The sequence below is a fragment of the Acomys minous genome (genome assembly GCF_964271855.1).
Source record: "Acomys minous genome assembly, chromosome: 19".
Lineage (NCBI taxonomy): Eukaryota > Metazoa > Chordata > Mammalia > Rodentia > Muridae > Acomys > Acomys minous.
In genome coordinates, this window is record NC_140499.1 from 62,483,014 (window position 1) to 62,504,432 (window position 21,419).

Genomic DNA, 21,419 nt, shown 5'->3' on the forward strand with positions numbered 1-21,419 from the left:
AGTGTAGGGAAATCATGCTCAAACACAGATGGAGGAAAAGGAATAGTTAAGGTTTTCTGAGTAATATAGAAAATCAACTTGGCTTCCAAAACAACACAGCTGTGACCTTGTAAGCTACTGCTTGGATAAAGTTTCTTCCTTCCTTCCTTTTTTTGAGACTGGATTTCTCTGTGTAACCCTGGGGTGTCCTGGAACTGGCTCTGTAGACCAGGCTGGCCTTTAGCTCTAGATAAACCTTTTGTTTTGTTTTGTTTTTTGTTTTTTGAGACTGGGTTTCTCTGGGTAGTCTTGGCTGTCCTGAACTCACTTTGTAGACCAGGCTGGCCTCGAACTCACAGCCATCTACCTGCCTCTGTCTTCCAAGTGCTGGGATTAAAGGAATGCTCCACCATGCCCAGTTTAAATAAACTTTTTAATGGCACATTTGGTCTACACCAAATCTGGGATTATTTGTTTCCTTTTACTTTATTTCTTTACTTGACATAGGCTCTCATGTACTCTGGAAGTGACATTTGAGCGACAGGGGCAGGACTTTTGCAAGATTAAGAGCTACATATCAAGACCCTGTCTTAAACAACACAAAGGCAGTGACTCCCAGAAGGAGGCTGCCATTTTCTGGTGTTTTTTTTTTTTCCCCGAGACAGGGTTTCTCTATATAGCCTTGGCCATCCTGGACTCACGTTGTAGACCAGGCTGGCCTCGAACTCACAGTGATCCGCCTGCCTCTGCCTCCCGAGTGCTGGGATTAAAGACGCGCGCCACCATGCCCAGCGCATGGTGTAGTTTTTTGAAACTGGGTTTCCCTGTGTATCGCTGGCTGTCCTAGAACTCAAAGATCTGTGTACCTCTGCCTCCAAGCGCTGGGATTCAAGGAGTGAGCCACCTAGCCTGGCAAGATTAAGATCTTAATTGCATCCCAGGGAAGAATTTATTTTTTGTTTTAAAAAAAAAATAGTGTGTGTATGTGTGTTTTGCTGTAAATACTGTGCATGCCTGGTGCCTGTGATAGCCAAAAGAGGGTACGAGATTGGCCAGGTGCAGTGGCGCACGCCTGTAATCCCAGTACTTGAGAAGCAGAGGCAGGCAGATCTCTGTGAGTTCGAGGCCAGTCAGGTCTATAATGTGAGGCCACGACAGCGAGGGCTACACTGAGAAACCTTGTCTCAAAGAAGAAGAAGGAAAAAAAAGAGGGTAACACATTTACAATTTACTGGATTTACAAATATTTGTGAGTCTCTCCAGCAGGGCAGACATTTTCTTTCCTTTCTTTTTTTCTTCCCCTTTTTGACTGCCCTAAATGGTTTGTTGGGCATGAATTTTACAGACCTACTTGTATTAGCGGTAACGGTGGAGCTGGAAAGTGTTGTGCCTTCTCCAAGCCGCTCAGCAAGAGCCACCAATAGAGCGGTGGAACTTTGGCCCTTTCCAAGGCCACAGCTCTTTGTGGCCAGCAGATGTTGGCCACGCCAATCTCTGTGTTTGTGGACTGGTATGGGGATCCACCGGGGGTCAGGATTTCTTCTGATAGCTTTATGGAATGGCTCAATGAAGATAACCTTAAAAAATTTATAAGTGGCATCTTCACCAACCCAGTAAGAATCGAGGACTCTCAAAGCCTCACAATGGCGTCCAGCTCTCTCCTTAGCATCAGACTAAAAGCTTCGTGCAAATTTTAGCTGTTTGACACCATGGTGGACCAGCTTGCCGTAAGTTGCACCCTTAGGAACTGGGCGTCTGCAGCCACCACGGCAGACACGAATTCTGTAAATGACATATCCTTGCTTGACCTTGTATCCCAGCCTTTGCGCCTTATCATCAGGCCAAGTGGGGTGGGGAGCCCTGTGCAACGCAGAGAGCTGTGGGTATTGCCGGCAGCGGACCTCAGAAGAAAGTGCATCACATCAGACTGCGTCCTCCTCCATAGCTCCTGAGCGTATTTGTATGCACCCATCTTGGCTCACCTGATGGCTGCCAAGGGAGGAAAGGAAGAAGCTATAACATTTCCTCTTCTTTCTGTTTTTCTGTCTTTCTTTCTTTTTTTTTTTTTTTTTTTTTTTTTTTTTGGTTTTTTGAGACAAGGTTTCTCTGTGTAGCCTTGGCTGTCCTAGACTCGCTTTGTAGACCAGGCTGGCCTCGAACTCACAGCGATCCGCCTGCCTCTGCCTCCCGAGTGCTGGGATTGAAGGCGTGCGCCACCACGCCCGGCCTCTGTCTTTCTTTCATTTTTCTTTTCTTTTTTTCCCCAGACAGGGTTTCTCTGTGTAGCCTTGGCTGTCCGACTCTCTTTGTAGAACAGGCTGACCTCGAACTCATGAAGATCCACCTGCCTCTGCCTCCCAGAATGCTGAGATTACAGGTGTGCTCCATTGTGCCCGGCTTTCTTCTCCTCCTCCTTCATCTCCTCCTCCTCTTCTTCTCCTCCCTCTTTTTTTTTTTTTCCTTTTCTTTTGGTTTTTCAAAACAGGGTTGCTCTGTGTAGCCCTGGCTGTCCTGGACTCACTTTGTAGATTAGGTTGGCCTCAAACTCACAGAGAGGAGCCTGCCGTTGCCTCCTGAAGCAGGCTTACCTCTGAGTTCGAGGCCAGCCTGGTCTACAAAGCAAGTTCCAGGATGGCCAGGAATACACAAAGACACTCTGTCCAAACAACAACTAAATAAACAAACAAAAATCCGACCTCTTGGGCTTGAGATCACTTCCTGCTTTGTAGGAGCAAGGGCATATCTGAGAATATCCGAGTTTGCTCAAAGGAATAGCTTTTCTTCGCACTAACAGGAGGCAAAAGACTCCGTTCATCTTCATAGGGCAGGGTGGGAGTCCAGGGAAAAGAGCAAGTGTCCTGCAGTCCCGCCTCCACCAGTAGATTCCCCAGGCCCAACTTCTCAAGGCCTCCAGGATGGGAAGGGTGTCAGGAGCCTGACAGTGACCTCAAAGTTTTGACGAAGGTCCAAAGCCTAGAGCGACGTATTGTCCTCCCCCCCCCTTTTGTTTTTTGTTTTTCTTTTTCTTTTTTTTTTTTTTTCGTTTTTCGGAAACAGGGTTTCTCTGTGTAGCCTTGGCTGTCTTGGACTCACTTTGTAGACCAGGCTGGCCTCGAACTCACAGAGATCCGCCTGCCTCTGCCTCCCTAGTGCTGGGATTAAAGGCGTGCGCCACCACGCCCGGCTTTTTTTCTTTTTTAAAAATTATGTGTTTATGTATTTATTTGTGTGTGCATGCATGTATGTATGTATGTATGTATGTGTTGTTTTCAAGACAGGGTTTCTCGGTGTAGCCCTGGCCGTCCTAGAACTCGTTTTGTAGACCAGGCTGACTTCCAACTCAGAGATCCGCCTGCCTCTGCCTCCCGAGTGCTGGAATTAAAGGCGTGCGCCACCACTGCCTGGCACCCTTTTTTACATCTCCCTGCTCGGCCTAGCTCTAAGTGGACAAAAGGCGACCGTCAGGGAGGAGCGAACCTAGAACAAACAGACCTTCCCACACCGCCCCCTCCGGCCGGCACCGCAAACACTACAAGGACCACACTGCCCCGCGGCGCCCAGCTGACGTGTCGCGCGACGCCGCGCAAACGCAGTGCGAGCCAGTGGCCACCGGGTGCGGAACGACTACAAGCCCCAGCAGGAAGACCGACGGGAGCGCACGGGAAGAGTCGCCGGGGCCGGAACCGGGAGCCTGCGCGAGCAAGATGGCCGCTCCCGAGGCCGAGTCCCCCCGGCCGCCCGCGTCCCCCACGACGGCCGCGCGCTCCTAGCCGGCAAGTCCACGCAGTCGGCCCGGGGAGAGAACTCCGGCGTGTCCCTGCTCTGAGCTGGAACCTCGGCGAGCTCTGCCGCAACAGGTGCGCCCCTGACCGGCCCATGCTCGCGGGCGCGGGGAGGCTCGGCCTCCCCCGGGGCGGCCACCTGTGCTGGTTGCTGTGCGCTTTCACCTTAAAGCTCTGGTGAGTGGATACTGGGGAAGGAAAAGGGCTGGCAGGCGAAACCGGTGGTCCCCGCCCTCGGGACCCGGGACTCTGACGTCCAGGATGGGTGTGCCCTGTGTTTTTTGGGGGGGTCTCACCGAGGTTCTTAACCTTGTTTTCCCTGTCTGCAGCAAAGCGGAAGCTCCACTTCTCGAGGAGAAGCTATCAGGTGGGTGATTGTCCGAGAATCCTATGCCGCTAGGTTTTTGTTTTTGTTTGTTTGTTTGTGTGTATCCAGTGTCTTTTTAGTATATCGAGAACGCAGAAAAAGGTGCCGGTATGGGGTGAGGACAGACGCTGTGACGGGAAGCTGGGTGGGCAGAGCCTTGAGAGAAAGGATGTTTTTTGAATGGTCTTCGGCTGGCCATCTCTCTCTCTCTTGTAGTGAGCACTTCAATGTCACCATGTTGGATGGCAGAAGAATTTGTGGTGACTGAAGAGTGTACTCGATGTTCTAACTTCCAGACTGTGAGTATTTAAGGTGTTTGTTTGTTTGTTTTAAATATACTGCGCTTCCTTTCTTGTTTACGTGATTTATTTGCTTACTTGGTAGCATTGATGCTTTGCTCACACGTATGTCTGTGTGATGGTGTTGGGTCTCCTGGAGCTGGAGTTACAAACTGTTGTGAGCTGCCATGTGTGTGCCGGGACATCTGTCCGGCTCCAGAGCATTTAAAAATGTATTTATTTATTTTTATTTTATGTGCATTGATGTTTTGCCTGCATGGACGTCTCTGTGAGGGTGTCAGATCTTGGGGTTACAGACAGTTTTAAGCCGCCATATGGTTGTTGGGAGTTGAAGCCAAGTCCTCTGGAAAAACAGCCAGTGCTTTTAACCACTGAGCCATCTCTCCAGCCCGAACATTTGTTTTTGGGTTTTTTATCTTTTTGTTTTATTTTTTCGAGACAAGGTTTCCCTGTGTAGCCTTGGCTGTCTGGACTCACTTTATGCCACCACCACCCAGCTGGCACACACTTTTTTTTTTTTTTTTTTTTTTTTTTGGTTTTTCGAGACAGGGTTTCTCTGTGTAGCCTTGGCCATCCTGGACTCACTTTGTAGACCAGGCTGGCCTCGAACTCACAGCGATCCGCCTGCCTCTGCCTCCCGAGTGCTGGGATTAAAGGCGTGCGCCACCACGGCCCGGCCTGGCACACACTTTTAATCCCAGCACTCGGGAGGCAGAGGCAGGCAGATCTCTATGAGTTCAAGGCAAGCCTGGTCTACAAAGAGAGTCCAGGAGAGCCAAGGCTCTATTACACAGAGAAACCCTGTCTTGGAAAAAATAAAATAAATAAAAGCATGCGCTACCACTGCCCAGCTTTGTTTTTTGTTTTTCAAGACAGGGTTTCTCTTGTAGTCTTGTAGTCATGGCATTGTAGACCTGGCTGGCCTTGAACTCACAGAGATCTGCCTGCCTCTGCCTCCCAAGTGCTGAGATTAAAGGCGTGCAACACCATGCCTGGCAGCATTTTTTAAAAAAGATTTATTTATTTATTATTATGTGTACAGTGCTCTGCCTTCATGTACACCTGCACACCAGAAGTGGGCATTAGATCACATTATAGATGGTTGTGAACCACCATGTGGTTGCTGGGGATTGAACTCAGGACCTTTGGAAGAGCAGGTGGCACTCTTAACCACTGAGCCATCTCTCCAGCCCAGCATATTTTTTTTTAAAGTATGTTATTGCTATGTCTTTCTTCCCAGAGTTTTAAGATATGTTCAAATCTGAACTTAATGCTATTTTATTTATTTTTGCTTGTTTTGTTTTATGTATATGGGTGTTTGGCCTGCATGTATGTGTACTGTGTGTGTGTGTGTGTGTGTGTGTACCCTAAGAATCCAGAAAGGGTCATCAGATCTCCTGGGACCAGAATTAGGAAAGATTATGAGCCACCATATAGGTTGCTGGGAATGGAACTCTTGTCTTCTGGAAGAGCAACCAATGTTCTTAACCACCAAGCCATCTCTCCAGTCCTTATTTGTTTTTGCTTTTGTTTTTGTTTTTGAGACAGTGCTTCATTATGTAGCACTGTCTGATCTGGAACTCACCAGGTAAACAAGGCTAGTCTTTTTTGTGTTTTTTTCCCCCTAATACAAGATTTCTCTGTGTGGCCTTGGCTGTCCTGGACTCACTCTGTAGACCAGTCTGGCCTCGAACTCTTAGAGATCCACCTGCCTCTGCCTTCCCCAGTACTGGGATTATAAGCATGGGCCACCACACCTGCCTTAACCAGGCTAGTCTTGAACATTATTTTGTGTGGGTCATGTGCCACAGAAGTCAGAAGACAACTTAGGAAAAGTCTTTCTCTCTCTCGTATGTTCTGAAACAGGGTTTCTCTGTGTGGACCTAGCCTGTCCCAGACCTCATTCTGTAGACCAGGCTGGCTTCGAACTCAGGGATCCACCTGCCTCGACCTCCCAAGTATTGGGGTTAAAGGCGAGCGCCACTATGCCCAGCCAATTGTTTCTTTCTTTACGTACATGCAATTGGTTAAGCCTGGCTACAAACATCTTTACCCGCAGAGGCATCTCAGCTGTCCTCAAACTTGAACTTAAATTCCATCTGAAAATGCACCTTTTCCATGTTAATGACAGTATCCAGCTAATAACCACACTCTATTCATTTCTGATACCATAGACCCTGGGTTCTCTCCTTATTTCCTGGACTGTTGCCTTCCTGACCCTGCCAGCACCAACCACCTCCTCCATCCCCATCAGGGCTTTTTGGTAGCTCCCTGCTGCTCCCCAGCACTGGCCTTGCTGAAGACTGGATCTTCTGTTTCCTGCTCACCTCTTCCTAACATGCTTTTTTTTTTTTAAAGATTTATTTATTTATGATTATGCATATAGTGCTGTGCCTGCATGCACACCCGCAGGCCAGAAGAGGGCGTCATATCACATTAAAGATGGTTGTGAGCCACCATGTGGTTGCTGGGAACTGAACTCAGGACTTCTGGAAGAGTAGGCTGCACTCTTAACCACTGAGCCATCTCTCCAGCCCCCCCCCCCCAACATGATTTTGCACCTTTGTTTTGGTAGAAAACCACACCTGAGTGCGGTCCTACGGGTTACGTGGAGAAAGTCACCTGCAGCTCATCTAAAAGGAATGAATTAAGAAGGTAAGGGCAAGCCGGGCATGGTGACACACGCCTATAATCCCAGCACTCGGGAGGCAGAGGCAGGTAGATCACTGTGAGTTCGAGGCCAGCCTGGTCTACAAAGTGGGTCCAGGACAGCCAAGGCTACACAGAGAGACCCTGTCTCGAAAAACAAAAACAAACAAACAAGACAAAACAGAACACCCAAAAATTGGTTAAACTGCTGCTCTGTTTATCTCTGCAGAGACTAAAGATATGACTAAGCCCAGTTTGTCTTTATTTTTGGATAGTGTTTGGGCAGGCTGAAGTGGAAGACAGTAGCTAAGAGAAACTGACTGTCCTTTTCTCCCCCAGCTGCCGTTCATCCCTGATGGAACAGCGCTTATTCTGGAAGTTTGAAGGCGCTGTGGTGGGTGTGGCTTTAGTCTTTGCTTGCCTCGTCATCACTCGTCAGCGGCAGCTGGATCGAAAGGCTCTTGAAAAAGTCCGGAAGCAGATTGAGTCCATTTAGCTGAGTCCTGCTGTGCTATGCTGGGTCTCACAGACTGTGCCTCAAGTGGAGAAGGTCCAGTGAGCTAATTTGCACTCTTAAGCTTTGTGGTAGCAGCACCTTTCCCTGACTCCCTCTCCAGACCACTAAAGAGCACAATAAAGAGTAAAACAGTGCTGGGCATGGTGGCGCACACTTGTAATCCCAGCACTTGAGAGGGTGAGGCAGGAGGAGCCTTGGTAAATTAGTAGGCAGGCTGTGCTAAACTACATAGTAAGACTGTCTTAAAAAATAAATAAGTAAATAGGGGCTGGAGAGATGGCTCAGAGGTTAAGAGCACTGACTGCTCTTCTAGAGGTCCTGAGTTCAATTCCCAGCATCCACATGGTGGCTCACAACCATTTATAATATGATCCGAAAAAATTAAAAAATGAAAAATAAACAAATAAAGGAATAAACTAGTTTCCTTGCCTAAAATAATTCATCTTGGTGGGGGACGACTGGGTGTGGTGGCACATGCCTTAAATCCTAGTACTTGGGTAGGCAGAGAGAAGCAGATCTCTGTGAGGTCAAGGCCAGCCTGGTCTACAAAGTGAGTCTAGGACAGCCAGGGGGTTGGTAAGTTGGCATAGTCGCTAAGGGCATCTGCTGCGCTTATAGAGGGTCTGGGTTTGGGTCCCAGCATCCAAGTCAGGTGGCTTACGGTCACAAAATTCTAGTTTCAGGTGACCTGATGCCCTGTAGCCTCTAAGGACACCTAAGGCAAGTGGTGCACACAAACTTGATGGTCTGATGTATTTTGATGCTAGTTAATAAAAGGCCATTGCACCTGGGCAGGGAAGATGAGATGGGTGTGGCTAAGGGTCCCAGGCTGGGGGCGACAGGATCTTGGGAAGAGACCAGTGGAAAGAGGAGAAGAAAGAAGGCCGACATGGGCTCAGTGGAGGAGAAGCACATGGCTGCCATGGATGGAGCAAGTATTTGGGATTGTGGATGGGAGGCAGCTTGATAGAAATATTAGAACTAGACGCCATGGGGTTGAGCCACGTGCATTCTATACCTGCCCCACTATGGGAAGTAGTTTAGGGGATTGATATCTGCTCTGCCCCAGGTGAACTAAGACTATCTTAAAATAGATCAAGTGTCTGTGTCTTGATGGATTGCTAGCAGAAAATATTGCCCTAATAATAAGTATAGGCCAAATAATAAACATTGTTAGGCCCTACTGGTAAATCAACAACACAAACTCATGCTTAAACAGACATATGCATACTGAAAAATGAACAAATCTTTTGTTTTATTTTTCGAGACAGGGTTTTTCTGTGTAGCCTTGGCTGTCCTGGACTCACTTTGTAGAGCAAGCTGGCCTCGAACTCACAGCGATCCACCTGCCTCTGCCTCCCAAGTGCTGGGATTAAAGGCGTGCGCCACCAGATCACAGTTGCCAGCTCCAGGGATCCCTTGCTATCCATGAGCACCCTCACACATGTGGTTTGCGCTCACATAGACACACACATACATAAATAACATTTTAGAAAGTGTTTTTGCTGTTAATGACCTGAGTTTGAGCATGGTAAGAGGAAAGGACCTAAAAGTTGCCCTTTGAGCCCCACATGTGTGTTATATCACCTGTACATACAGTAACACACACATTATACTTATTAATACACATACTATACACAACAATGATAAAACAATTTCTTTTTTTTTTCTTTCCTTTTTTTTTCAGTTTTTTGAGACAGCGCTTCTCTATGTAACCCTGGCCGTCTCGAACTCACCTTGTAGAACAGACTGGCTTTAAACTCGGAGATTCACCTGCCTCTGCCTCCCAGAGTGCTAGGATTATAGTCGTGCACCACCATGTCTGGCAATAAAACAATTTCTAAGCTGTATGTCGCAGCATTTGGTAGGACTCAGGTGTCTGAGACCAGCTTAGGCTACATAGTGAGAAGTTGTCTGAAATAAAAATTAAAAATTCTGGGACAGAATTTTAGATAGAAAATTTATTTCCCAAGTCAAAACTTGTTTCCCCTTGATTTTATCCACAAAGAAGAAATAAAACCACAAATATCTGACAAGTTTTTGAGGTGCCCTGCCTTATAAGTAAACCTGGCTTTAGGGGACAGAAATCTACGGTGTCCTGAGTGACTCAGAACCTTAGGGCTACAGACTCCTCCCTGGGAATTCCAGGTGAAACAGTGCTGGGAAAGCTTGTGCGGATTCCTGTGTGACCAAAAGGTGTTCGGCTTCCATCTCATCTGCATGCACCAGTCCCCTGGTCTGCCCAAGGGGTCTAGCCTTCACGCCCATCTTTAGCTGTGTCTCTGACGAGCCATTTGCAGTTGGGAGTTCAGGAGGCTCCGCCAGCTTGGACTTCAGCACTGGAATCTCCCGGCTTTCTGTCACGTCCTTCTGAGTCAAGATATTTCTGGAAATCACTGAGGAGAACGTGCTTGTCAGGGAGACTGGCCCAGAGCTCGCCTACTGTCTTTTGTTTTTCAAGACAGGGTTTCTCTCTGTAGCCTTGGCTGTCCTGAACTCGCTTTGTAGACTAGGCTGGCCTAGAACTCACAGAGATCCACCTGCCTCTGCCTCTCGTAAAGGTGTGCGCCACCACGCCCCGCCTTCTCCTACTGTTAACTGTTTTGGAGACGAGTTTTCTGGCTCATCACGGGGACTGCCGTGCCCTTGCCTCTTACCTCCATGAAGCTGGTAAGTCTCAGGCCTAGCTTCCGGTTGACCCTGAAAGGGGCTGAAGCTTGGCAGGATGATGAGAGCCAGCGAAAAAAGAAGAATCTGAAAAGGAGCGAGAGGGCATTTGGGCTCTGGGGACAACAGGATGACGGCAGCGTGAGGTGGGGGTAGTTAAGGTTATCATGGTTTGGAGGACAGGGCTGGGCAGGACGGGTGTCAGGTGGACGGGCGGCAGGGGTGGGGGAGGGGAAGCACAGAGCATCGGGATGGTACCAGAACACAGGTGCTGGTCTGCGCAGCTCTGCTGGAGGTCTGAGCCTGGAGCTGCTGGAGCTGCTGGATCTGCGCAGCCAGGGAGCTAGGAGAGGAATGAAGAGTCAGGCCAAGAAGCGCGCTTGGCCGTGGCTGCGTCCTGCCCTCCCCTCCACCCAGGCACTCACGTGTTCTGCCTCTCCAGCTCCTGGACCTTTCTCTGTAGTTCCTGATTCTGTGCAGAACAGGCAGCCACTCTAGGGAGTGCGGAGAAGCTGGGCAGATGGTCCCTTAACATGCTTGCTTTGGTGAGGAATTGGCCTGCCCCCCCTCCCCCCTCCCCCCCCCGCCCCATCCCCACTCCTCTGCATCCCAACACTGCCCGTAGGATGCCCCAACACACCTGCCCTCCAGCCCGTCTATGTATTCCTTTTTCCGCCGCCGGCTGTCCTGAGCTGACTGCTTGTTGCGGATTTTCCTCCGGACCTTCTTGAGTATTCTCTCCTCTGCCTGGAGGCCCAAGGTGTTTCCTGCCGGACCCTTTGCCTCCCACAACTCCCCCAGTGTCGCCTGGGAGCCAGGCTCTTTAGAGGTTGAGCTCCTGGGTTGGGACACCCTTTGGGGACAGTTGTTACCTTGGTGAGGGGCAGGTGAGAGGGCAGAGAAACCCCTTCTTGCCCCAGCAGATGCTTCTCTTCGTCTGTCAGGAAGAGACGTTGGCAGGACAGCTGGGAGGAGTGGCAGAGGGTGAGCAGGATCGAGTTCCCCGGCCTCAGACACCCTAGCTGCCCCTCCACCCGCAGCAGGCTTTCAGGAGGGGGCTGTTTGCCCTGAGTCATAAAGTGAGCATTCAGACAGGCACCGTGACAAGCCAAAGGGTCTTCCCTGAAGCTGAGGAGGGACAGTGAAAATGTTGTCCACACATAGAACCCTGACATTACCACCAAGCTGGAGGGGCCTGTTCTGGGATCTCAGGACAACTGGAAGAGAACTTGTATGAATTCACTATGCTGGCCTTTGTTAAATTTACTTGTATTAGGTAAACAATTTGGCCATTGTCCCAGCACTGGGGAGGCAAAGGTAGGCGGATCACTGAGTTTGCGGCCAGCCTGGTCTACAAAGCAAGTCCAGGACAGCCAAGGCTAACACAGAGAGACCCTGTCTTGGAAAATCCAAAAAACAAAAACCAACCAAACAAAGAAAAAAACCAAATTGGCCATTAACTTCCATTTGGTAAAATATGTACAAAGGAATATGTGACTCATGATCCCCAGGCTCTAAGCTCCACCTATTGGGTCAGGCTGTCCACTCTCTGGCAAGCTCGCTCTCTCTCTCTCTCTCTCTCTCTCTCTCTCTCTCTCTCTCTCTCTCTGTGTGTGTGTGTGTGTGTGTGTCTGTCTGTCTGTCTGTCTGTCTGTCTGTCTGTCTGTCTCCCTTTCTTTCCATTGTTTTTACGTGCATTGGTGCTTTGCCTGCGTGTATGTCTATGTGACGGTGTCTAATGCCCTGGAACTGGACCCACACACAGCTGGGAGCTGCCTCGTGGGAGCTGAGACTGGAACCTGGGTCCTCTGGAAGAGCAGCCAGTGAGCCATCTCTCCAGCCCTGAGCCTGTGTGTGTGTGTGTGTGTGTGTGTGTGTGTGTGTGTGTATGTGTGTGTGTGTGTGGTGGGGGTGGGGGTGACTAGAGCCCAGTGGGGTGACATTTATCCTGCCCTATCACTCTCCACCTTATTTCTCTGTGACTGAGTTCCTCCCTAACCCTGGAGCTAGGCTGGTGATCCTGTTTCCATCCCTCAGAGCACGCAGGCTAAGGGATATGTGGCCTTTCGTGTGGGTGCTGGGGATCTGACCTCCCAGCTCAGGTCCTTGGCGCACACGCCAGTGTTGTTTCCTACTGGCCCATCTTTTCCTTTCTGATGGCCTTTGGCTCTTGGCTAGATCATTTCCTTTCCTGATAGCCCCTCTTTTGCTCCAAGTGTTTTAATAGCCTGTTTGTTCCAATCTCTCTAAACCAAAATCTCTGAGAATGGAGCACAGAGAGCTTCATCTAAAAATAAAGCAAGCACAAACCCTGTGCTGATAGACAAATCCCTAGCGCGGCTTCTGGTCCCACCTTCAAGCCCCGTTTTAGAGGATGGCTAGGACTCGGTCCCTGCCTTTGGACACAGGGTATACATCCCAGGGTAGAGAGAGGCATGTGGTCTAGGCTTGGCCTCTCTGGGTCCGCACAGCTGCAGCCACCAGCGTTCCAGGGCTAACACCTGCTGTGGCTGCTTTGCTTTCACCCTGTCCTCATTAGGCAGGTGGATTCCCAGGTGCCCTGTCCCAGTTCCCGTTCCTGACCCCAGGCTCACACTGAACGTAAATGCACACTAGGCCTAGGTTTCTCTAGAGCTCTGACCCTGCCTCCCTCACCCCACCTGCGACTAGGGGGAACCCTAACCGACCTGATCCCCCTCCCCCCATGCTGTCCTTCTCTTAGAATTGTTACTTTCAAATCCTCTCTCTAAAAAAAAAATTTGCTTGTTTCTCTCTGGCCTTCAAACCAGCCCCCGCCCCCGCCCCCGCCCCCGCCCCCACCCCCATCCCCCGACCAAAAGTAGGGCAAACCAATTCGTTATTTGTGTCTCCTCTCTTTTCCTTTTTCACCCCGTTCATGTGAGGACTTGTGTCCTGGGGAACACAAGTTCTGTCCGACGTCAAGACTCACCAGGGCTGCAGGAGATGCTGGGGCAATGCTGCTGGCTCTAGGCAGGATATGGCTGTGAGCATTAGGAGGCAGTCCGCTGACTGGACAGGCATCAGGGACCATAAATGCAGGGCTCCACTGATCTAAAGACGATACAGAGACCGGGACAAAGGAATCAGAAGACCGTGGTGGCAGCAGGCACTGGACAGTGCTGCAGTTTGGGGAGTCTTCTCCTCTTAACCTCGAGGCCGGGGCTGGGCCGGAAAGGGCCGTTGCCCGCTCTCCAAAAAGTACACGGACCTATCTGTATAGAGATGAGTCCGATGGTTGGCCCTGTGTCCTGCTGAGTGCTCTGCAGGGCCCCTGCCTCATACACAACCTCATAGAGGGCAGGAGAACTGGGTGCCTGTTGGGCAGGGGAGCTGGGGTCTTCAGAGAAGCCCCTGTCCCTGGTAGGAGATGTTTCTGAGCAATACACCATATTGGGATCAATGAGGAGGCTCAGGAAATCGTCAGGCTCGCTCTTCTGAAGGCCCTATAGAAAGAGAGGCTGTGAGTGTCTGCGAAGAAGAGTTCTGAAAGTCCTACCTGGTGTGACACTTAGGTCCTTTCATGCTTCAACTTTGCTCCTTTTCCTTCTGGGACACAGAAAAGTTATGATTCAGATCTACGTTGTGGGCTCTGTTATCAGCCCTTGTCCCTTGTGGGGACTTAAGGCAGCGTTGTCTCAACCTCGCTCGCTCCCACTTCCATTGGGCAAACTCAGCCACAGCCCCTCCCAGCCTTGCAGGCCCTGTTCTTGTAGCCTGGTCACCAGAACCTTGGATGGGGGACAGTTGAGTCCCAGCTCCAGGAAAGATCCTGTGGAGAAGATGTCTTCTGGAGGCTCCAGCAACTCAGGGCACGGGAGTTCCATGTTTCTGCAGGAAGGTGGGTGGGGTAGCTACAGAAGAAGGCCTTGCTTCTCCCACACTCTGTCCTACTCCCATGGGGCAGCCCCTTGAAGGAGAACTCGCTTCAGACCTTATCTTTTGGGTTCAGAAAAATAACCCACCTGGGTATTACCTGGGTTTGGTTTGGTTTTCTTCGGAGAGCTTTCTTTGCCCTGCCAAACCAGCCTAGCCCGCCGAAGCCCCAAACACGACACCTTTTCTTTCTTCCAGGATCCTGTATCCTGGTCGTGCCCAGCCAAGCCCCGCCTATGCAGTCAATGGAGTTTGGGTGTTGGGGTGGGGGTGGGGAGGGCGGGTTGGGTTGCACCTGGCCGGAGCATGCTCCTTAGAGTAGTAGTAAGACTCTGCCCGTATGCAAACTGAAATAAAACTATAGGTACCCACACCCTTTCTGTCAATTTGCCCAGTGCTGGTAGATCTTGCTGAGAGACTGATGGCAGCAAAGAACTGGGACGGTAGTGACAGGCACAGAGGATACCTGACTGTTTCGAGGCTACAATCTTTTTTTTTTAAGGATTTATTTATTATGTATACAGTATGCATCAGATCACATTACAGATGGTTGTGAGCTACCATGTGGCTTCTAGGAATTGAACTCAGAACCTCTGGAAGTGCAGTCAGTGCTCTTAACCGCTGAGCCATCTCTCCAGGCCCCCGAAGCCACAATCTTTACGAGAGAGAGAGAGAGAGAGAGAGAGAGAGAGAGAGAGAGAGAGAGAGAGAGAGAGAGAGAGAGAGAGAGAGAGAGAGAGAGAGAGAGAGAGAGAGAGAGAGAGAGAGAGAGAGAGAGAGAGAGAGAGAGAGAGAGAGAGAGAGAGAGAGAGAGAGACCCATGTCAAGGTAAGGAACTAAGCTAAGATTTGAAAGCTCTCCCGTCCCTCTGGCCACCCCCCACCCCCCATTCTTCCACCCCTGAATCCTGATTGGACGTTGAAGACTTAGGGCAGGGCTTCTAGCCAATGGCTGGCGATGGCCCCGCCCTTGAGGTTGACAACAATAGTCCAACAGGAAGTAACTTGGCCAAGGTTCCAGGCCACAGCGAGAAGCCAATAGATACACTAAAGCTGAGCGCAAGCTTCAGGGCTAAGGACAGGAGCCACGGGGTTTGGCTTTGTTTACCTCGTGATTTTGAGGCCCCAAGTTCTTACTTACCCAGACAGGAAATAACCGCCGGCCCGTGGACCAGGCCTCCGCTCCCTGACAGCCAACTGTGCAATCGGAGCTATGTGCAGCACTCTGGGGGCGCCTGGTAAATCCACGCAGGAAAACTGCCACGCATTAGCCGAACATTTACTTTTGGTTTGAGGTCTTATTTTTTCCATAAACTGCTAGTTTTGGGTACAGTTTTTGTGTTGTGAAATGGGAGTGAGGAAGTCTCACTGCTCAGTGTCGTCTCCTGAGCAGCTGACACGGTATCCACTCCGGTGTCCTTGGAGCTGGAAAGCTGTTTCAGAGCTGGATGTGGGAGTTCATGCCTGTAATCGCAGGGCCCTAGAGGCCTATGCAGGAATGTACCTGAGGCAAGGCCAGTCTGGGCTATCTAAAATCCTGTCTCACAAGCAAAAACAGAGCTGGGCGTGGTGGCACATGGTTTTAATTCCAGCACTCGGAAGACAGAGGCAGGCGGATCGCTGTGACTTCAAGGCCAGCCTGCTCTACAAACTGAGTCCAGGACAGCCAGGGGTACACAGAGAAACCCTGTCTGGAAAAACAACAACAAACCAACCACCGAACAGTAACAAAATGCAAGAAAGAACAATATATATGTCTAGTAATATGTACAATAAATTCTACTTTTTTTTGGTTTTGTTTTTGTTTTTCGAAACAGGGTTTCTCTGTGTAGCCTTGGCTGTCCTGAACTCACTTTGTAGACCAGGCTGGCCTCGAACTCACAGCGATCTGCCTGCCTCTGCCTCCCGAGTGCTGGGATTATAGGCGTGCACCACCACACCCGGCTAGTTCTGTTTTGTTTTGTTTTGTTTAATTATTTTTTTAAAAGATTTATTTATTTATGACATATACAGTGCTCTGCCTGCATGTACCCTTGCAGGCCAGAAGAGGGCATCAGGTCACATTATAGATGGTTGTGAGCCACCATGTGGTTGCTGGGAATTGAACTCAGGACCTCTGGAAGAGCAGACAGTGCCCTTAACCACTGAGCCATCTCTCCAGCCCAAGAGGAAGTCTTATTTTGGAAATTTTCCTCTTGCAGCCTCCCAAGTGCTGGAATGTAAGGAATCTTTTTGAACAAGTTGTTATCATCGACATCTGTCATGTGACGTAAGACAGTTCTAAGGGTGATAGGGCAGGCCATCTTTTGCCAGTTTGAATGATAAGGAATCAGATGGTCATGACTAATAAAAAATAATTCAAAAGTTCAGGGTTTGTTCTGCCTTGGCCTAGCGTCTGATGAGTTACAGACGTCAGGTCAAACAGTGAAACTGTGCTAACATATGTATGAAAAAAACTTGGGAGGTGCGTACAGAGTTCAAAGGCGGACTCTCTGAGTTGGAGGCCAGCCTGGTCTACAGAGTGAGTTCCAGGACAGCCAAGGCTACACAGAGAAACCCTATATTTAAAAACCAAAAAAGAAAGAAAATAAAGGAAGAAGGAAGGAAGGAAGGGTGGTTAACTGCCCTTCTAGGGGCTTCCCGCCGGCCGCTCTGAGCAGAGATGACTGAGTGAGAAATGGAGCCAGCTTCCCATCTGCCAGGACTGGGAGGAAGTTCCGCCTCCATCTCACTAACAGCCCTCCTTTTCCTGATGGATCGAGTTTTATAGAGGGAAAAATAACTTCCTTAGACCCTGTTGCAGGATATTTGATCCCACTGGGAACACAGAGATTCTCAACAAGGCGTGGTGGCACACGCCTTTAATCCCAGCACTCAGAGAGGCAGAGGCAGGGGGATCCCAGGAGTTGGAGGCCAGCCTGGTTTACAAGGTGATTCCAGGACAGCCAGCCACTTGATAGTGTGAAGAGGCACAACTTTAATCCCAGCACTTGGGAGGCAAAGGCTGGCAGATCTCTGAGTTTGAGGCCACCTTGGTCTACAGAGTGAGTTTCAGGATAGCCAGGGATACACAGAGAAACCCTCTCTCAAACTCCCACCCCAAAACAAACCAAAAACAAACAAACAAAAAACAAAAAAAAAAGCCCGGCTTGGTGGCCACGCCTTTAATCCTAGCACTTGGGAGGCAGAGGTGGGCGGATTGATGTGAGTTCAAGGCCAGCCTGGTCTACAAAGTTAGTCTAGGATAGCCAAGGCTACACAGAGAAACCCTGTCTCGAAAAACCAGAAAAAAAAAACATAAAAAAACAACCAAGCCGGGCGTGGTGGCTCATGCCTTTAGTCCCAGCACTTGGGAGGCAGAGGCAGGTGGATCACTGTGAGTTCGAGGCCAGCCTGGTCTACAAAGTGAGTCCAGGACAACCAAGGCTACACAGAGAGATCCTGTCTCAAAAAAAAAAAAAAACCACAAAAAACAAAAAACAACCAAAAATAATATATGTAAGACCAGACAAACTCCATTTTTGTGTTAAACCTAGGCAAGGCCTGAACCCAGATTCCAGAAAACCCACAAACTAGTTTAAACAGAAAAATACTCCCTAGCAGCACAGTCAGCACACCTTGGGAAAGTCCAAATATACTCTCTGCTGGTCAAGCTGACCAGCAGGTGGTCTGGCACATAGCAACAACCAATTAGGAGAAGCCAGGCCAAAGTTCCTAATGCCCTCATGACTGCCTCAACCAATCTTTTATTTTCATTTTTTTTCCAAGACAGAGTTTCTCTGTGTAGCCTTAGCTGTCCTGGACTCCCTTTGTAGATCAGGCTGGCCTCGAACTCACAGTGATCCAGCTGCCTCTGCCTCCCAAGTGCTGGGATTCAAGGTGTGCGCCACCACGCCCAGCTTCAAACAATCTTTTCTATAGGCCAATTTGTCCCTACACCTATTACCCAACCACGAAGTGCCAAGGCTTGTAACTCCCTGCTTGCAGCTTTTCTGCCCAAATGCCATCCGACCATATACTGTAAAACCCATTTATTTGTCTAAAACCTATAAAAACCACTCTCAGTTGAGACTCTGGGCTGCTTCCCTGCATCTGCTGTGTCAGTGCATTGGAGGTATGGCCCCAGTTCAAGCTTGCAATAAAGACTTCCTTGACATTACATTTGGACTCAGCTCTTGCGTGGCCTGTTGGGGGAGTCTCTCAAATTTTGGGCATAATGATATATATATATTTTTTTGTTTGTTTGTTTGTTTGTTTGTTTTTCGAGAGAGGGTTTCTCTGTGTAGCCTTGGCAATCCTGGACTCATTTTGTAGACCAGGCTGGCCTCAAACTCATAGCGATCCGCCTGCCTCTGCCTCCAAGTTATACTGTAATAATAATAATAATAATAATAATAATAATAATAATAATAATAATTTTAGGCCTGATAATAAGTATTACTAGATCATACTGGTAAATCAACAGCAACACCAGGCTGCCCTCTAACTCAGAGAGATCAGCCTGCCTCTGCCTGTAAAGGCATGAGCTACCATGCCTGGCTCAGCCAGGGGAGATTTTTAGTTGTTGTTGTTGTTGTTGTTGTTTTTAGGTTTTTTGAGACAAGGTTTCTCTGTGTAACAGTCCTGGCTGTCCTGGACTTGCTTTTGTAGACCAGGCTGGCCTTGAACCCACAGCAATCCTCCTGCCTCTGCCTCCCAACTGCTGGGATTAAAGGTGTGTGCCACCACTCCCAGCTTCCCTTTATTTAATTTTTAAGATAACATTTGGAGCTGGAGAGATGGCTCAGTAGTTAAGAGTGCTGGCTGCTCTTCCAGAGGACCCTGGTTCAACTTCTAGCATCCACACGGCAGCTCACAACTGTCTGTAAATCAGTTTCAGGGGAGCTGATGCCTTTTTCTGCACCCTGCAGGCATTGCATACACAAGCCACACACACATACATGCAGACAAAACATCCATACACATAAAATAAAATAAATTAATTAAATTTATTTTTATTGTTTTTAGTTATGTGTAGGTATGTTTGTGAGTATGTGCACATGAGGGCAGGTGCCTGCAGGGGCCAGAGGTATTGAATTCCTTGAAACAGGAGTTATAGACTGCTATGCTTGCTGAGAATCAAACTTAGGTCCTCTGGAAGAACAGCAAATGCTTTTTAAACATTAATGTAGAGGAATGTTAATTCAGAACCTGGCTGTTCTGGCAAGAGATCACATCCAGAGACCTTCTAGATAGACCAGCTAGAATACAAACATGCCTTTAATCCAGGAGACAGGGGCAACTGGATCTGAGTTCAAGACCAGCCTGGTACAGAGCAAGTAGATCCAGGCTGCATGCCTTTTTGTTTTGTTTTGTTTTGTTTTGTTTTGTTTGAGACAAGGTTTCTCTGTGTAGCCTTGGCTGTCCTAGACTCGCTTTGTAGACCAGGCTGGCCTCGAACTCACAGTGATCCGCCTGCCTCTGCCTCCCGAGTGCTGGGACTAAAGGCGTGCGCCACCACGCCCGGCTCTTTTTTTTTTTTTTAAGAGATTTATTTATTATTATGTATACAGGGTTCTGCCTGCATGTACACCTGCAAGCCTGAAGATGGCATCAGATCACATTATAGATGGTTGTGAGCCACCATGTGGTTGCTGGGAATTGAACTCGGGACCTCTGGAGGAGCAGTCAGTGCCCTTAACCTCTGAGCCATCTCTCCAGTCCCAATACATGCCTTTAATCCCAAATGAAGGTAAAGTTAGTTTGTAGAAGGAAACACCAATGTTTGAAAGTGATGTCTAATTAAGTGGCAGAAAAGGTGACAAATCAGAAGATTTGACAGAATAGGAGAGAGAGGAAAGAGGCAGTTTTTTTGTTTGTTATTTGTGTTGCGTTTTTTTTTGTTTTGTTTTTGAGACAGGGTCTCTCTGTGTAGCCTTGGCTGTCCTGGACTTGCTTTGTAGATCAGGCTGGCCTCGAACTCACAATGATCCCCCTGCCTCTGCCTCCCCAGTGCTGGGATTACAGGCGTGTGCCACCATCCCAGGCTTGAAAGAGGCAGTTTTAGCCTGACCTTTAATCCCAGCACTTGGGAGGCAGAGCCAGGTGGATTGCTGTGAGTTCAAGGCCAGCCTGGTCTATAGAGTGAGTCTGGGATAGCCAAGTCTACACAGAAAAACCCTGTCTCAACAAACAAACAAATATAAACAAACCAAAAACATAAATAAATCAGCTGGGAGAGGAGTTTCAGCCATAACGTATGAATTAAACCAGCCAGCCCAAAGCTCAGAAAGAACAAGTAAAGGTGAGCTTATTAAGCAGTAAGTCTCAGAGGCTGAAAACCTAGACCTAGGTTAGATTGTACAAAGGCTAGAAGCTTCCAGGACTAGGCCTAGGTTAGCAGAAGGAGGCAGTGAACTTCCCAGACAACAAGTGAGCCAGGAGAGTAAGTTACTTTTACGCATTAAGCCTGCTATTTCTCCAGTTCCCTGCTCAACGTTTAAAATACTTATATTTTAAATTATGTGTATATGCATGTGTGGGTATGTACACAGGCAGGAAGAACGCAGATTTATTTGGTCCCCGTGGAACTAAAGTTGCAAGCAGTTATAAGCTCCCTGACATGTTAGTTGTTACTGGCCAAAGTGCAGCAAAGAGCACTATATACTCCTAATTATTGAGCCGAAGCTGGCCTTGAACTAAAAGACCCACGCAGCAAATGTTCATTTAAGTTTAGTGTGAGTGCTTGTGTGTTGGCGCCCACCAGTGTTTGCTGCTGCTGGACACATACACAACACACATGGAAGTCATAGGATAAACTTGTGGATTTGGAGCTTCTCTTTCTGCTATCAGGGTTGGGTGTGTGGGTGGGTGGTGGGTGGAATTCAATTAAAAAAAAAAAAACAACTCAGGCTGGATGGCAAGCACCTTTAACAGTGATCCCGGTAGGGGATTCTTAGAGCACTGGGTTGTGGGATCAGTAGACAACGCAGGCTGAGCAAACAGTGAAGGTCTAGAGAAAAAAATACATTGGTGAGTGTGACACATTGGTGACACATGGCCAGGTGAGTAATCTCAGCACTTGGGAAGCTGAGACAGGATTGCCCTGAGTCCGGGACAGTTTGGCTAGTTACTTACAGGCTAGTGTGGGATCTGAGACAAAAATAAATAAAGCCAGGCGGTGGTGGCGCACGCCTTTAATCTCAGCACTCGGAAGGCAGAGGTAGGTGGATCTCTGAGAGTTCAAGGCCAGCCTGGTCTACAAAGTGAGTCCAGGACAGCCAAGGC

The 21,419-nt window shown here is 48.9% G+C and overlaps 2 protein-coding genes and 1 pseudogene across 6 annotated transcripts; 1 reads left to right on the forward strand and 2 right to left on the reverse strand.

Moving 5' to 3' along the window:
* Positions 1–1,335: 1,335 nt before the first annotated feature.
* Positions 1,336–1,951, reverse strand: LOC311590056 (large ribosomal subunit protein eL15-like; annotated as a pseudogene). Its single transcript has one exon. The product of its transcript is annotated as a large ribosomal subunit protein eL15-like (transcript).
* Positions 1,952–3,578: 1,627 nt separating this feature from the next.
* On the forward strand, positions 3,579–8,015 carry JTB (jumping translocation breakpoint). Its single transcript, XM_084769770.1, has 5 exons — positions 3,579–3,938; positions 4,091–4,128; positions 4,345–4,427; positions 7,003–7,082; positions 7,416–8,015. Exons 1-5 carry the CDS (start codon positions 3,856–3,858, stop codon positions 7,570–7,572), a joined length of 441 nt encoding a protein of 146 aa, XP_084625896.1. The 5' UTR covers positions 3,579–3,855; the 3' UTR covers positions 7,573–8,015.
* Positions 8,016–9,539: 1,524 nt separating this feature from the next.
* CREB3L4 (cAMP responsive element binding protein 3 like 4) lies at positions 9,540–14,388 on the reverse strand. 4 transcript variants are annotated; one of them, XM_084769766.1, is made up of 10 exons: positions 14,255–14,388; positions 14,010–14,109; positions 13,490–13,724; positions 13,211–13,332; positions 11,133–11,225; positions 10,901–11,007; positions 10,686–10,754; positions 10,519–10,603; positions 10,251–10,347; positions 9,540–9,989 (listed from the first exon to the last, which is right to left on the reverse strand). In XM_084769766.1, exons 2-10 carry the CDS (start codon positions 14,103–14,105, stop codon positions 9,715–9,717), a joined length of 1,179 nt encoding a protein of 392 aa, XP_084625892.1. In that variant the 5' UTR covers positions 14,106–14,109; positions 14,255–14,388; the 3' UTR covers positions 9,540–9,714. The 4 variants fall into 4 exon arrangements, with proteins under 4 accessions (XP_084625892.1, XP_084625893.1, XP_084625894.1 ...); XM_084769767.1 differs by having other exon boundaries at positions 14,244–14,338; XM_084769768.1 differs by lacking the exon at positions 14,010–14,109 and having other exon boundaries at positions 14,255–14,383.
* Positions 14,389–21,419: the final 7,031 nt, after the last annotated feature.

What these genes read in the sequence shown, in the direction of transcription:
- JTB (XM_084769770.1), top strand. Translation starts at nt 3,856, where the DNA reads ATGCTCGCGGGCGCGGGGAGGCTCGGCCTCCCCCGGGGCGGCCACCTG. An exon ending in GATGTTCTAACTTCCAGACT is followed by an intron (nt 4,428 to 7,002) that starts GTGAGTATTTAA and finishes TTGTTTTGGTAG; the next exon opens with AAAACCACACCTGAGTGCGG. An exon ending in AAAAGGAATGAATTAAGAAG is followed by an intron (nt 7,083 to 7,415) that starts GTAAGGGCAAGC and finishes TTTCTCCCCCAG; the next exon opens with CTGCCGTTCATCCCTGATGG.
- CREB3L4 (XM_084769766.1), bottom strand. Translation starts at nt 14,105, where the DNA reads ATGGAACTCCCGTGCCCTGAGTTGCTGGAGCCTCCAGAAGACATCTTC. An exon ending in CTCACCTGCCCCTCACCAAG is followed by an intron (nt 11,008 to 11,132) that starts GTAACAACTGTC and finishes TTGGGCCTCCAG; the next exon opens with GCAGAGGAGAGAATACTCAA. An exon ending in AGACCAGCACCTGTGTTCTG is followed by an intron (nt 10,348 to 10,518) that starts GTACCATCCCGA and finishes GCTCCTTTTCAG; the next exon opens with ATTCTTCTTTTTTCGCTGGC.